This window comes from Pelecanus crispus, chromosome 11 (assembly GCF_030463565.1).
Source record: "Pelecanus crispus isolate bPelCri1 chromosome 11, bPelCri1.pri, whole genome shotgun sequence".
NCBI lineage: Eukaryota > Metazoa > Chordata > Aves > Pelecaniformes > Pelecanidae > Pelecanus > Pelecanus crispus.
The window spans coordinates 18,921,294-18,936,618 of record NC_134653.1 but is presented as its reverse complement, the minus strand read 5'-3'; the positions used below and the strand labels follow the sequence as shown (position 1 = coordinate 18,936,618).

The following is a 15,325-nucleotide window of genomic DNA, read 5'->3' as shown; positions in this document are numbered from 1 at the left end:
CGCAGCCCCCGGCTGCATGCCTGGGGCAGGCCAAGGGCACCGGGCCCCAGCGCAGGTATGGGGCAGGTGGGATCCTGAGATGGCCCCGTGCCCCCAGCCACTCCTCATAAAGTGCATGGGGGGCCGGCAGTGCCAGGGCAGGGGGCAGCAGGCAGAACTGGTCCTGGCCCTGAGAGCTCGCCCCGGCCCCGCGGCGCAGGGCAAAGTGCTGGGTGTGATGCTCCGGCTCTGCCCCACGGCTCAGCGCTGACAGCTTGGGGGACGACCCCAGGCCAGAGGCTCGGTGAAAATAACGGGGGAGCAGAGAGGGGAGGGGCAGGCGCTTCGTCATAGGGGCCGGGGGCCGTGGAGCCCAGCAACCTCGGGCGTGAGCAGCGGGTTGTGGGTGCCCTTCGTTGACATCCAGTCATTGAGGAAGGCCTGGGTGGCTTTGCGGTGAGCCAGGCGGTGGGTGATGGAGAAGCCGGCATTACCCTCCAGCTGGGACAGGATCACCAACACCTGCCTGTGAAGAGAGTGACGGGCTCAGGGCCAAGCAGCAGCCTCTGCCCCAGCAATCCCACCCCCTGCCTGTCATCCCAGTGCCCACCCTCTTCCCATACCTCCCCACCAGCCCCAGGCTCTGCCTTGCTCCAAGGAGGGGCCAACAGCACCCGCCTGCCCTCACAGGGCAGCCCCCTGCCGACCCACCCCTGCCTACCCCAGACCTGTGCAGGGGGGGGACGCTGTCCTGCGTTTTGAGGCTGCCACGCGTGGAGACGACGTTGAAGCTGTCGGTGCAGTCGCATTGGACGTGCAGGTAGGACTTGGGGTGCCGGTTCTCCACCACCACAATGAGCCCTGCCCAGCCGTGTGTCAAATAGTAGCAGGTCATCCCCTCGCGGCCCTGGGGCAAACAGCAGAGTCAGGGGTGTGAAGCCTCTGGCATCCCTGCCTCCCGGTCTCAGCCCCTGGACCAGCATCTTACACCTCCAGCCAAGGTCTACCTATCTGCTGGGGTACCCCATGCTGCCCCAGGGAGCAAAGGGGGTGGGCATCCCTAGGGTAGGAGGGGACTAGGTGGCAGCCAGCACTGACACAGCCCTGCCTGACTCCTGCCAGACTGAGGACACAGCAGAGGCAGGGCCCAGACTCCTGCTGGCAGCATCACCCTCCTCCAGCACCTGCCCCGTGCCACCCACACCCACCTCATGGCGCTCGCCCTTGTTCTCGGTCAGCAGGATGATGGCGTCCGCCAACGTGGTGGGCTGTGCTTCCACCTGCTCCACCATCACCAGGCGGGAGCTGTAGATGGCCAGGATATAGCTGGAATAATCAGTGGCGGGTCGGCTGCTGGTGGGACTGGATGCTGCGGAGACACACGGAGGAAGGGGGGATCAGTGAGACTGTCACCAAGCCCACAGCCCCCAGGAGCAGGGTGCTGCTGGGTTGCTGCATGTGCAGGCAACCTCCACCCCCAGCCAGGTCCCCATGGTGAAGATTGAGGGCTTTGTCACCTCTGCCTCCCCCAAGGTCTCCACCAGCGGGGAGGGCAGCCCAGCCCCTTACCCTGGGCAGTGGCGGGGCCTGCCAGGGCGGTGCTCCAGTGGTTGAAGGCACAGCACACGACAGCGTACTCCCCTGGCTCCAGCATGACATCGCAGTTGACGAACTTCTTGACGGCTCGTTTGCTGTGAGCCATCAGCCGGCCCAGGCTCAGCTTGTTCCCGCTGGTGAAGGTGGCCCGGAAAACCATGATGCACAGATCCAGCAAGTGGCTGTCCACCATGTCTGACCGCCTGTGCCAGGATGGGGAGAAGGGTCACATGTCACCTGCGTGCCGCCCCGCACAACACATGGAGGCCATGGGCAGGACAGTGGGTCCAGAGGAAGAGTCCTCCCACTGCCCCAAGTACCCAGCCCCAGGAACCAGTGTGTGCGTTCAGGGGTTGGGTTTCAGCTAAAATATGAGCAGACCCTGAGAATTGGAGAAATGGCAGTGGGGGCCCATCCCCGAGCTTTGCCACCCCGCGGGATGGCATGGAGTGAGAGGGAGATGTGTTTGGGATTTCTCCCGGGTCCGGGTCACTGCCTGCAGCCTGTACACTGCCCAGCTCACCTGCTGCCCTCCTGGAAGAGGGCAAACTCCAGGGCGGCACGTTCCAACACTGTCAGCGATGTCACCGTCACCGGCCCATTGGCCTTGTTGGGGAACATGCCCTGCACACGCACCTCATGCCAGTCCGAATGGAGCTTGCAGATATCCACAGAGTCAAAATACCTGTGGGGAAGCTGGGCTCAGCCCCGGCAGGGTCCTCTGCGGGTACACTGCTCTGCCCCCATGCCCCAGCATGCTGCAGCTCACACAGCCAGGAGCAGCAGGCACCAGCAGGTCACTTGCACCCTCCTGGGGATGCCTGGTCCTGCCTGCTCCATCTTGACCCCCATGTCCCATTTTCTGTCCCCTGCCTGGCTTCCCGCCCCACAGCCTCTGCCTCCTGGGCGCTACCGTACTTAATGAAATCGCTGTACTCCATCCAGAAGACGCCCTCGCTGCTGCCATGGGGCATCAGGTCATGACGCAACGGAGCCGGCCAGTGTGGCCACTCGTCAGACCAGCTGCCATTCCAGGAGAAGCGGCCCCAGGGGTTTCGGAGCCGCAGTAACCTGGGGGAAGGGGAAAAATGGTGTCAGAGGTCCAGGAGGAAGGACAGTGCAAGGAACATCACCTCTGAGACGCTATCCCAGCTCTGCAGACCCAGCCAGACCCCCACAGAGAGCACCACGCCACTTCCACCCCTGCCTTTCAAGGCCCTCACAGCACCCAGACCTAATTTGCCACCCCCACTGTGGCCCCAGATACCCACGTCCTGCAGCTCTGGACCTGCTGCAGCTCCCTCTGCCCCTCCCTGCCCAAAGGGCCTCCAGCCAGGCGCTGCAGGGAAGAGGCTCGGTGGGGAAGGGGCTGCCGAGCGTGTGCCCAGAGCTGCACGAGCCCAGGAGTGACATGGATGAAAATGGGGCTTCATACAGCACCCAGGCTGTTGGGCGCAGCACCCCCTTCTATTCCCCCACCCTCCAAAGGTAAGAAGGATGCCCTGATTCCCTCATTATGTTGAAAGAGCTCAACTCAATCCTCTGCATATTGTGAGAAGACTAGGTGAACCATTCTGCACCACAGGGCATCCTGGAGCAGTGGCCCTGGAAGTGGAGACAGTGCCAGGCAAGGACGGTTTACATGACACACTGGCCATGAGGACAGGACACTGAAGAGTCCCCGAGGTCTTGTCCGGCATGCACTCAGTTATCTGTCCCCAGGGCTTCTGTGCGGGCCGTTGGCAGGAGCATCTGCTGTACCATGCCAGCCTCCACCCTGAACTCACCTGAAGCCTTGGACATCCCGCACGTCCAGGATGGAGTAGGCATGCCGCGGACGCAGACCCATACTCTCGTAGGCCACATCATCCACTTTCATGTTGCCTCCGCCACAGGACGCACCCATGAGGAACCTACACAGGGGACAGCAAAATCCTTGGCATCCTGCCAGGCCTGGCATGCAGGGGAAGCTTGTCCCCACTGCTCGAGGCACGAGACAGACTCCCCCCAAGGAGGCTCCTGGATATTCCCTCTCTGCAACAACACTGTAAACCTCCTCAGAGCAGTGCTGCAGCCCCACTGGCCAGAGCTCTGCCTGGGCAGCAGGGAGCTCCTTCCACCCACTCATGTGCATGCTTGAGCCCAGGCTCCGTGGCAAGCTTTTCTAGCAGTGGCCTCACCTGCAGGGCTGAAAGCTCTGTCCACGCACAGTGGAGCTTTGCCCAAACCTCACCCATTTTCTGCCAGGCCTCGCAGTCCTGCCCGTCTCGATGGTAGGGACCAGCTGCACAGAAAGGCAAGCAGTATGTCTGCCTCCACTTCGCAGGCAGCTGGCCCATTCTGTAGGGGTGAGGCTATTTGGGGCGGGAGGTCTGCACCAGCCAAGGCTTGGGGGAAACCACATGCTGGGACCTATCAGCCTCCCATGTGGCCCCATACTGCAGGCTGGCAGGAGCAACCCTGCCTTTAGCCAACCTAACTGTCCTCCCATTCCTCTTGCTGATGAGTGATGAGCAAGAGGACTTTGCTTTTGCTTTGTCTCCTATAGACTACCTATAGTCATGCCCAGGTATGGCCAGCAAAGATGCCACATATGGGTGGGAGACACGTGCAGGGTCAAGCATTTAACAATACAAAAAAACTCAAAGCAAAGCAAACAGACTCAATGCCAGCCACTTCAAATCTCCCATAAGACAGCAGTAAACATGCACAGGGAATTCATCAGGATTTTAATTTCATATGAAAATTAAACAAAGGAGAAATTTCTTAGAGCTCAGAAGGGGAGCTCCATCAGCACTCCAGATGAATGCCAAGAGTGGTGGACTGCACCCTAGGTAATGCACTAGCCCCTCTCCTCTGAGCCTCTACAAATGAGAGCAGCTCCCCTTGCCCCCCTCCTCCGAGTGTCCATGCTCCTTCCAGGGCACCCTCCTGCCTCGTCTTACCCAGCCTCCTTAGAACTCAGCATTTTGGCCCAGATGAGGTCAGTGTCAATGGGCTCCTCGCGAGGGTTAGTGGAGCTGACCTGCAGCATCAGGCTCTCGCAGGGGGCACCCGTTAGTGTAGCCAGGCCTTCAATAGCACGCCCCGCCTGGAGGGCAAAGTACGAACCATGAAGCTTGGCCAGCGCCTTCTCAATGAGGGCAACCCATAACTGCTTCCTCTGGGCCTGCGGAAAGAGGGAGAAACATGTCATGAGCAGCCCCAGGCAGGAGATGGGAAAGCAAAGGCAGTGTGCACAGACAAGGCAAAGCCCCGCTCACCCACGCCTGCCAGCCCTCCCGCTGTGATGGGAGCCGGAGAGGCAGGAGCAGCAAGGCCAAGCCCCCAGGAGCTTCTCCGCATGAGGCCAAGGGTGACCCCATTTGCTGCCTGCTCAGTGTTTTGTTTGCGCAGTTTAATTCCCCTTGGAAAAACGGCCTGGAGTGAACACCTAAGAGGCCCAGATGCTGACAGAGCTGCACCCTGGGGTGCCCAAGCAGTCAGGCTGGCAGCAGTGGGTGTCCACCTTGTAAGCTAATGGTCCCTTCCTTCTGCTTTGACCTGGATTTAAAAATGTTTAATAATGGAAGAAGATATTGAGCACACCTGGCACAGCTGCCTTTCACTCGCACACCGTTGCAAACCAAAACCAACAACATTTGGCAGAGGAGGCTGGCTAGAGCACACACAACTGTGGAACTGATTAGATTTCACCCATGGAACAGAGATGTTGTTTCAAGGACAAGCTCCAAAAACTCCCAGGCAGACGCACAAAGTCTTACTCCAGCACAGGGACAGTGGCAAGATGTAATGAGAAGATGCAATTTTTGCAGGGGAGAAACTCTCCCTGGAGTCACTTTGCTCCAGTGCCAGGCTATTGCTCTTGGCATCGCTAGGCTGATTACGGATTCAGAAAGAAATGCAGAAACTGCATTAATGCACCCAGAGGTTTGCAAAGCCTCCATCAGCCACGTCAATGCAGGCTCAGGGCACAGCCTTCACCACTATGTCCAAGCTACTGTTGTGGGTCCTTGGCATGCCACAGGGTACAGTCACAAGCTGTGCTTTACTCCTGGGCATGTTCAGGCTGGAGGGAGATGCCTCCATTCCAGCCCCTGCCTGCAGCAAGGACACAAAAGGAAGGTGTATGAGGGCAGAAGGCAAGGAGACATTTGCTGGCCTCCAGGTCCCCAACAAATCAGGTTCGGTACCGAATGCTTGGAGGGCAGCAGTGGAAAAGCACTGGCACACTGTGACTGCGTGCGACTCACAGGTGGCAGCCAAGAGCTGGAAGAGGGAAGGAGGGCAGTGAAGATTTGTTTCCAATGGATAAAGAAACCTTACAAGTGCTTTTCACTTGTTTTTGAGTACCTTACTCAACAAAATCCATGTTGTTTATTTCTGCTTGAGCCGCAGCCAGGGAGCTCTGATAAGAGCCTGATTTTCCTTTATTTTTAAAACTCTCAATTTTTCCATTTTTAGCCCCCACATTCAGCTCACACAGCTAAATGCTCAGCAGAAAAATCTCGTCACCATTCAGATGCCCCTGGAAACAAAGGCAAGGCAAGCCCAGCCCATGTGAATACCTTCAATCTTCAAAAAAAAAGCAGACTTGAAATTTTAAGAGAGGAAAGATGGATTGAAAAGAAAAAAAAACAAGACAGGCAAATCTTATGCTGAAAATCACGTGCCTGACTGGATCCTCTCTGTCTACTGTGAGGCAAAACGTAGACACAGACTCCTTCTTCTTCTCCTTTCCAAAGTTTCTCCTTAACAGGACCAACTTCCAGCAGTGCTGGCAACCATTTTGCCCCACTCAGTGTCCCTGTGGGGATCACCCACTCTGCTGAGAAAGCAGCCAGGCAGTGCAGGCTTGGCAGTCCCATACCTGTGCCTGCACAGTGTGAAGCCCCTGCCCAGACCCCTCTGCCCAGAGATGGGGGTAAGCAGGGCTCATGAGCTGGCCCTGCCAGCTGTGCCAGGACTGCTGCCCCACGAGGCCCATTAGGCTTCAATGCAATTAGCAATTGCCCCAGGACTGCGCCACCTCCACGCTGTGGAGGGCTCAGGCTAACAAGCCCACACAGGCTGGGGACTGTGCAAGCTGTACGGACATTAAGTTCCCCAAATACTCATCTTTGGGCCCCATTTCCCCAGCCAGGGTCCTGTCCCGACATCTACAGCTCACACATGATGTGGTTTGGGGCTGTGTGTACTTTAAAACAGAGGACTGGGATTTGCAGAACAAAGTCCAACCCAGCAGTCCTGGGTCCCTGTCTCCTCTTGACAGCAGCACTTTCTTTTGTTTGGTAGATTTTGCCGCCTGAGTTTCAATAAAGACGTTCTCAGTCTCCTTCATGGATATGATCCCAGCAAGCGCCCCTGGGCCTGGCAGGCAGGGCAGGGCATGGCATAACGCACAGTGACGTCCCAAAGTGGCTGAGGGAGCTTTGTTAATCCTAGCAGATGCCACCCGAGTATGCATGCTCACAGCAACTGGGCACTGACTCGAAACAGGCTGATTTGTTGTGTGGTCTCCTCCCTCTCCATGGTCCCTCCCTGGCAAAGCCAAGCTGCCAGACCTCCCCGCAGAGGAAAGAAACAGCTTTCCCTCAGCCCTCGCACTGCAAAACACACAGGTTAAAATATTTTCCTTTTGCTGTAAGGAATAAGGATGGCTTCCTCTGCAAGTGAAGTGGCTGTGGTGCACGGAGGAGTGAGGGAAAAGCAACTGCAAACGAAACTTCTCCATCGCAGCCTGGAAAATACCAAAAGAGGCCTAAATAGATTTATATTATGGCCTCAGAGAGTTCAGCTGTCCTGAAGGTGCAGCAAAAATCAGGGTCCTGAGCTGCAAATGCCCCATGCAGCACAGAGTAGGGGCCTCATGCAAACCACAGCAGTACCTCTTCCCACTGCCTCCATCAGTCCTCTCTTGGGAGAGCTGGGGACGAGCCTCCCCTGGCCCCTGGAGCACTGCCCACCCCATCCCAGCACCCCTCTCCCCCTCCAGGGCTGCTGACCTGTGAGAAGAGGAGGTATCCACATTCATCGCATGGCAGCATGTCATCCACCAGCACTGTGGTCCATGTGCCGTCCTTGCACAGCCGTACCTGGTAGGCACCCTCAGGGCACAGCGTCCTTGTGATCATCACCCTCTCCACCAGCTCTGGCCGCTCAGCCAGCACGGCCAGGGCGCTCAGGAACCTGTCGGGACGGGACGTGGGATGGTCTCAGCAGGGCACGGGCAGGCAGCAGGCAGCTGCCCAGCCATGCAGCGCAGGGGACTGCAGTCCACAGCCGCTTGGTAAGGGGTGAGGCAGAGAATGGGGTACAAGCCTGGGGGTATGAATGGGTTTGAGTAGGGCTGAGGGGTCTGATCTGGTGCTGGATGAAGGGGGGGAAAGGAGGAGGGGGTAGGAGAGTGTCAGTCTGGCTTGCTCCCCCTTACCAGCAGTTTCCCAGCAGTCCCTGCAGGATATCTGAGGGCCTGGGTGTGCGAAACACTGACCACTTCACCGATCGGTCCTTGAAGATGCTACAGCTGATTTCGTGGGGTCGCAGCCACTGTTTCACCCTCTGCTGCACGCTGTCACCTTCCGGGAATCCCACGGACTTGGGCCCAGGGTGGAAACTGTCATCTACAAAATTGACTTTGTTCTGCGAGAGCGAAAGGCAAGGAGAGCATCAGTGTGCAGCTGTGTGGCATGCAGCTCCCCGGGGCCTCCTGGGATGGGGCTGGCCTGGAAAGCCTCCCACTGCACCCCCAGGAGTGAGAGTGGAGCCCCCAGCCCTCCTGCCTGGCCTAGGCAGGCTCTTCTGATGCTGTGCCAGGGAGCAGGTCTGGGACCGGATGTCTGCTGGCAATGGCATAGATGCATTTTGTGCATCAGGTCCAGCCTTCAGCCCTGCCACGAGCCAGCTCGTCTCTCCGGCCCCCAAGCTCTGGACTGCAACTCAAATCTGCCTTTTTCTGTTTCATAGGAACCTCCCCGGGCAGGGACTGTCTCGCACTTTGTGCTGGTGCTAAAAGCTGGACCGTGGGGGACCTTGGCTGCTTCTATAAGTGGCAAAGCATGTGAGCAGCAAGCCTGTGAGGAGCCACCTGGCAAGCAAATGCTCCTCAACCCAAGCCCTGTGCTAAGGGCTGAGCTGCCCCTGCTCTGGAGGGGACATGCTGGGCTTGGCAGTCCTGTGCCACCCCCAAGGCACAGCCATGGAGGATGTTAATGGCACCTTTCACAATTGGATTCAGCCTGACCACAAACAGGCAAGCAATTCCAGAGTGAGGGTATCCCATGTCCGAGCCCACCTGCAATAGCTGCTCGCATTAAATAAAATAGGATGGACTGAAGGGCAGATAATCCCACAGGTATTAGCCACAGAGGCAGGATGGAAGCACAGAACTTCACCAGGAGGAGAAGGAAGGCTTTTTCAGACAGTTTAACACAGGGTGAAATAAGAACCAGGACTTCTTTGTTATTGTTAATTAAATGAAATTAAATTCTTTCAGCAAAAGCCATCTCTGATTTAAATTAGCTTTTATGCACACCAAACCAGTAGTTGTCCTTCCTCTTTTGTTGCAATCCTATGTGAATGCTTTCTATGTGGTGCCTCAATTAGCACTTCCAGTTTCTCTTTTGCAGAAGGCTGTTTTTCAGCTAATAGATGTTACTGTTCAAATACCAATGCGGGCTAAAAAGGACACATCCCAGGGCTTGCTGGCTTTCTCAAGGGGAGCATCTGCTCCATGCAGCTGACAAGCAGCCGCCTCTGCTGTATCAGCAAGCAACCACATCTTGCCACATCCCAGCCTCGCACACTCGCCTTTCGGGGTGCAGCCAGGGCTCCCCAGGAACCCATCATGCAGGGCAGTGCAGACACAGAGCAAGGCAGCGGTCTTGAGTCAGAGCCCATGGGCATTGCAAGCTTTCTGTCCTCTGTGGAGTCGCTGCGGTGCATTTCCAAGCAGCAGAGGTGGAAGAAGCCTTCAGTGTTGCCGGTATCATGGCCAGGGTCTCACCAGGGCCATGACAGTACTCAGCAGGACTGCGGGAGCCTGAACATGAGCCCACAGACCTCACCAGCACTGACAATAGAGGCAATGCAAGAGCCGTAGCAGTGCAATTCCCCAGCAACATCAGGAAAGCCTGCCTAACAAGCTAATTACCTTTATACCATGATGTCTCCCTTCACTTATTTCTAAATGCTTTAGAGAAGTTGTCACTACCAATATCCCTAGAGATGGAGGGAGAGAGAGGCATGAGAACTGCAGGGGCAGCATCAGAGCAGTGGGGACAGGAGCAGGTAACTCCTCTTGTGCCCAGGAAGTGACGAACCCGCTCACAGAGGGTGCCAGATGAGGAGTCCTGCTTATTTCTCCTGCAAGAGGATAAAACCAGGCATCGGACCTCCCTCACTCCTCCTGCTCTGCCAACAACCTTCTTCATGCCATTCTGGACCAGAGACTCTGGACCAGAGACATGACCTTCTCTGCTGCCACCTCCCCAGGACAGCATGGGCCAAGGAAGGCTGCTGCCTTGCCCCCATGGCCTTGCTGCCAGTAGCAAACTGTCTGACAGGTGGAGAAGAAGGAAAACAGAAATGGGGCCTCCCCCAGTACACAGAAAGCCTCTGCAGGCAGAGGTGCCAGAACATGGCACAGACAGCAAGAGTCCTGGGATGTCCTTCTAGCTCTGCAGAACATGCTGATGCATGTTGTTATTCAGAAAGCAGGAAGGATGGTTAATCAGAGTAGAGAAGAATTGTGAGACAGCGGGATAAGCAAGAGAGGGGACAGCACAAGACAGCAAAGCAGATGCCCGGTGCAGAAGCAGCTAGTGGAAGAGGTCAGCTCTGCTCTCCTCCCAGACAGAAGAGAAAGGGCAAAGCTAAAAGTGGGGGCTGCGCACCGAGAAGTGTTGGAAAAGGCACCCCTGGAATAGCAGAGAAGGGAGCACCCACAGCAGGAGCTCAAGCAGAAATCCCTGCAGGGAGCAGTGCAGCAAGGTGGGCTGCTCCACACAACATGGGGCATGGGGACAACAGGCGGAGGAGAACTTGGCCAGCCTGACACTCTCCTCCAGGGGAAGGCTGAACAGCCTGTGAAACACCATGGACAGAAGGAAGCTTGGAGGCTGCCTTACATGCCAGGCCAAACAGGAGCATTGGTGGGAGGCTGCAGGCATATGGAGAGCAGAGTGAGCATGAGTGTGGGAGCAGCACTGTCCACCACCGCTGCCAGCCCTTCCCTCAGACCTGCAGAGCCCTTGACTTACCATAACCAGTGTCAGAACATAGCAGTGATTTAGTTTTAGGGGGATTTTCAGAAGATGGCCCATGCTGATCTAATAGGCCATTACTGCCAGCTTAGTGAGCTGAATGGGCTCAGCCAAGGTTCCAACCGAGAGCTGTGCTGGATGGGGCAAGGCAGACTCCCGTTCTTGGCAGCAGCAAGCTGCTAATTCAACTTGGCCATCTCTCATAATTCGTCCTTCAGGTCTGATTCCACTGGATGTAACAGACGTTCCCTGCCTACAGAAGAGGCTATTCACTTGCTTAAAAGAGGGGGATAAGCAGAATCAGGGTCTCTCTGCTATAAAGACATCCATGTCTGTTAGGATGGACATGTAGCAATTAAAAAAAAACCAGAACAGGATCATTCTTAACAGCTTCTCTCCTCAGCCAAACATCTCTGTGGTCCCCAGTCTGTGCAGCGGAGGCACAGGCATGGACACACTCCTCAGATCAGGCAGAAAAAGCCTTGTCTGTCTGTCAAAATGGGACTGCAACTCCCTTTCCATCTGGTCCAGAAGACCTGGAGGCTTCCCCCAGAAGGAGGGCAGAGAAAGAGCAGCATTCACAGGAGCATCTTAGGCCACTGAGGGCAAAAAATGGGGCCATCACAGCACTGTTTGAGACTGAAACCCAAGAGATCGAGCCAGATAATTCACAGTGGGAGGGGAGGGCGATAGCTCAGTCTCTCTCCTGAGACCCTCAGCTGGAGCCACGGTACAGCTAAACCTCAGCTGTCCTTCCCAAAACAGGAGCAAGCCATTTACAGCTGCAGCTGTGCATTCACAAACACCAAAACCAAGAATGCCAAGGCCCAGCTCACAGTTCTTGAACTCTTGCAGTTGCTGGTAGTGGCAACAGTTCCTCTACCTGCACCCCTGCTGGTGCTCTGAGCCTCTGCCTGCATCCCCAGATTTCCTGCACAGACACATGCCACAGTTGCTGCCCACAGACAGCAGTGCCACCAGCAAACCTGGACATGATCTTTCCCAGCCTTCCCCACCCTTGGACAGGGAAGGAGCTGTATTGACCACCTAAGAATGTCCCCTTCAACCCAGATGTTCTCCCTCGCTGATTTAAAATATCACTAGGTTTCAGAGTTAACACTCAGACTTCCTCACCCCTGGACTGGGAGTTAACTGGATAGGTCACTTTCACCCTAGAGATTATCTTGCACCAATTTAAAATATTCCATTTCAGTGTTAACAACCAGCATCCAGCTGTTGCAGGTGAAGATCTTCTCTGGGACCCAAGACACAGAAGGCAGCTTGCCTATGCCAAGCAATGCCATAGACCCACAGGGAAAGCATGAAGAGGGCCCCCTCCAAGTTAAACCAGGAGTAGGACTAGTTCAGCAAGCACTCACCTCCCGGCAGAAAGTCACGATGTTTTCCCACAGGGCTTTGGCCTCTCCCTCGTCTGTCTGCCGCCTCTTCTCCACGTGCATGCTCTCCCGTCTCTTCAGAGGCTTGAGGCCCTTGCGCTGGGCCATGTACTGCTGTGGGGTATGGCAGGCCACGCAGTGCTTGGCCTTGAGCTCATTGAGCAAGGTGCAAGCAGGACAAGCCCACTGGCCCGGCCTCTCCTGGCCGGTAGGCAGCTGGGATGGGAAGAGTCGGGCAACCTTGCGGGCGGATGGGGCCCTGCCACTGCAGGAGGAGCAGCCACCCTTGTCACAAGCCCCACAGTCAGGGCAGCGGGGTGATGGCTCACCCTGTGTCCCATGCTCCTGGAAGCCGTGCAGCTTGGAGGAGCCACAGGCTTTGCACTTCTGGGCCAGGGTGGGGTTCTTGAGGGTGCACTTGGAACAGGACCAGGTGGTGAAGTCAGGGCTGGAGGGGCTGCACGGAGTGAATCTCACTGAGTCCCCCACAAGATTGATGGTGTCACTGCCTTTCTGGGCGCTGCAAGCCTCGCATTTGCCAACCCCAGCGGAGTTAAGCAGGGAGCAGGAGCTGCACTTCCAGTGTGATGGACTGACCTCCATCTCCTCCTCCAGCACGCTCAGCCGCTTGTTGGACAGCAGCTCCTGGAAGCGGGCAGCTGGGGCAGCCCTGGCCTGACCCTGTGGAGAGCCCTTCTGCCCCGCTGCGCTCTGAGCCACAGGCTGGGAGGCTTCAGGGCCCGGCATCTGCAGCTGGGGGGGCACCTCCCGGCGGCTTCGGGGCACAGGATTGTTCTGGAGCCCTGGGGAGAAGGGACTGAAGGCTGGTATCTTCTGGGTCTCTTGTTCCATAGCCATGGGGCCCTGGGTGGCCACGGCGTCACCATCAGAGATCTCTGCAGAGACTAAAGGCTGCGAGGTAGAGGGGGCCATGTGAAATCCGGCAGGGGTGATGACTTCAGGGACGACCAGCGCCTCTGGTGGGATCTTGGGGAGGGAGAGCTTGCGTGGGCCACCACAGGCAGAGCAGGAATTGGCCACTGGTGTGTTGTGCAGTGTGCAGCGCTGGCAAGCCCAGCCACTCTCCAGCTCTGCTTCATCAGGACTCTTCCCCTCTGAGTCCTCACTGCTGCTTTCTGCCTTGGCAGCCTCTTCCTTGGACGCGCCCTTGGGCTCCACAAGCACAGCGGGCTTGGGCAAGATGCCGTTGATGACGGGCAAGGGGGAACCGCTGGGCCCTGGCTCCGGGGTGAAGCCACATACCTCACAGGTTTCCTTGCCCAGAAAGTTCCTGAAGGTGCAGCGGGCACAAGCCCATTTCTGTTCCTCCACACTGAGCCGCAGGATGTGGTTAAGGTCAGGCTTCTGGCGGGGGGCTTCGCACATGGAGCACTGCCGCTGGCCCACGGGGTTCAGAAAGGTGCAGCGGGTGCAGGACCACTCGCGGACGGCAGCCATGGAGCCAGGAGAGTGGGAGTGGCTGGAAGAAAGCAGAAGACAGCGTGAGGCTAAGGCCACACAGTACATGGGGGTACCATGCGTCTCCTGGGCTGGCATAGTCCGGACCTTGCTTCCAGAAAGGGGACAACCATCAATCCAGTCACTGCTCTCCAGGCACTTGTTCCTCTGGCACTGACAAACGATTTCTCCAAGTGCACGGCAATGCGCTGGCTTCCACCCAAAACACTTCAGGAAGGGCACAAGAAACAGTGTTGCAACCCTGCTGACCCCTCTCTCTGCAAGAATGCGCCCCAGCAAGCAAGCACACCACCTTTGCGCCCAACCTCGACAATTTTGTTAGTCTGCAGCTTGTTTGTAACTCTCTGGAGGAGGTGACACCCTGCTCTGCCTTCTTGCGGTTCCCAGGGTCAATTCTTTTCTCCTTCGGTGTCACTCCAATCCACCTCTGTTTCACTTTCTGTTCCTGTCTCTCTCCTCTCCTTTTGGCTTGCCACCATGGGTACACCACTTATCCACACTGGGCTGTGTTATACCACACCAGGCACCACTGAGCACAGAAAAGCAGGTTGTGGTGTACGGTGATGCTTTTACCTGACTACAGGCTTCAGGGCCAGAAGCTTGGCCTGTTCAGTCTGCAAGCAGTAGCTACATGCCGGAGCCAAGGTGGGTTGCGCTGAGCCGGCGCCAGGACAGCTCACCAGCAGGTTCTGAGCTCAGCAGCAGCTCCTGATTCTCCCCAACCTCCGGCAGAGGCAAGGCGTTTCTGATCAGCAGGCTTTGTGAGGCACCGTGTCCCAGCTCCAGCTCCTGCCCTGCTTACCTGGGAAGTGGAGAGGCCACAGAGCCCTGCTGTCAGCACCAGCCCTCAGTTTCAACCTCCAGTGTTACCCAGAAATGCCTGAAACCCTGATGGGGGAACAGGTCCAACGCACACCACAGTCACCTCACTCCAGGGCAGAAAGTCGTAATAACGTTTTCCAGGCAGGTTCAATTTTCAGAAAGCAAAGTGCAGCAGCAAGCACCAGCTCCACAGGCCACCGCAACCTCTGGGCTTGCAGGGAGCAGCTTTCCCTCACTGCGGCCCTCCTGGTGCTCTAAGAAAGGCGATGCCACACTTGCATGCATGCTGACGAACAGCAGAAGGAATCCCAGCCCTGCGCAGTGCCCTTTGTCCCCTGCTTGGGGTAATTTCCTGGAGCTTCAAGCAAAGGTGGGGCTGAAACAGAGCTTTCTGCTTCCTCTTCCTTCACACAAGGACAAAACAGTTCTCCTTCAGGTAAACGTGAAGCATGATCCCAAAGCCCGCCCTCCATGCACTCCTGCTCCCAGATAACACAGCCAATTCTAAAGCTCCAATCTTGAACCCAATCTCTGGGCCAGCTGCGCCTCTCTCCAGCTGAGCTGGTCTCCTTCCAACCCCTTCCACCCTGCACTGCTTGCCTGAGACCCCAGGCAGGGCCAACTCTGAAGAAGAAACCTCCAAGTCCACCCCATGCCCTCAGCTCTTCCTGGGAACAGCAAATTCAGGCCATCCCAGACCAAGGAACCAGCAGCCTAAATCACAGGGGCTGCACCCCAGTGGGCTCACCACTGGCTCCCTCACTAGTGTCCCTTCAAGGACCAGGTTCA

The 15,325-nt window shown here is 56.9% G+C and overlaps 1 protein-coding gene across 5 annotated transcripts in view; it reads right to left on the bottom strand.

Annotated features, from left to right (window-relative positions):
• Positions 1-207: 207 nt before the first annotated feature.
• Positions 208-15,325, bottom strand: part of CAPN15 (calpain 15) — a 59,325-nt gene continuing 44,207 nt past the window's right edge. For 4 of the 5 annotated variants that reach the window (XM_075718159.1, XM_075718160.1, XM_075718163.1 and 1 more), the window contains 11 exons: positions 12,218-13,715; positions 8,009-8,217; positions 7,581-7,764; positions 4,521-4,744; positions 3,363-3,488; positions 2,494-2,646; positions 2,099-2,260; positions 1,549-1,778; positions 1,188-1,348; positions 708-886; positions 208-505 (listed from right to left, as the gene is read on the bottom strand). In XM_075718159.1, the coding sequence (XP_075574274.1) occupies positions 328-505; positions 708-886; positions 1,188-1,348; positions 1,549-1,778; positions 2,099-2,260; positions 2,494-2,646; positions 3,363-3,488; positions 4,521-4,744; positions 7,581-7,764; positions 8,009-8,217; positions 12,218-13,715 (3,304 nt within the window). In that variant the 3' untranslated portion in view covers positions 208-327. The remainder of the gene's footprint in view (positions 506-707; positions 887-1,187; positions 1,349-1,548; positions 1,779-2,098; positions 2,261-2,493; positions 2,647-3,362; positions 3,489-4,520; positions 4,745-7,580; positions 7,765-8,008; positions 8,218-12,217; positions 13,716-15,325) is intronic. The other variant, XM_075718162.1, reaches the window with a different exon arrangement.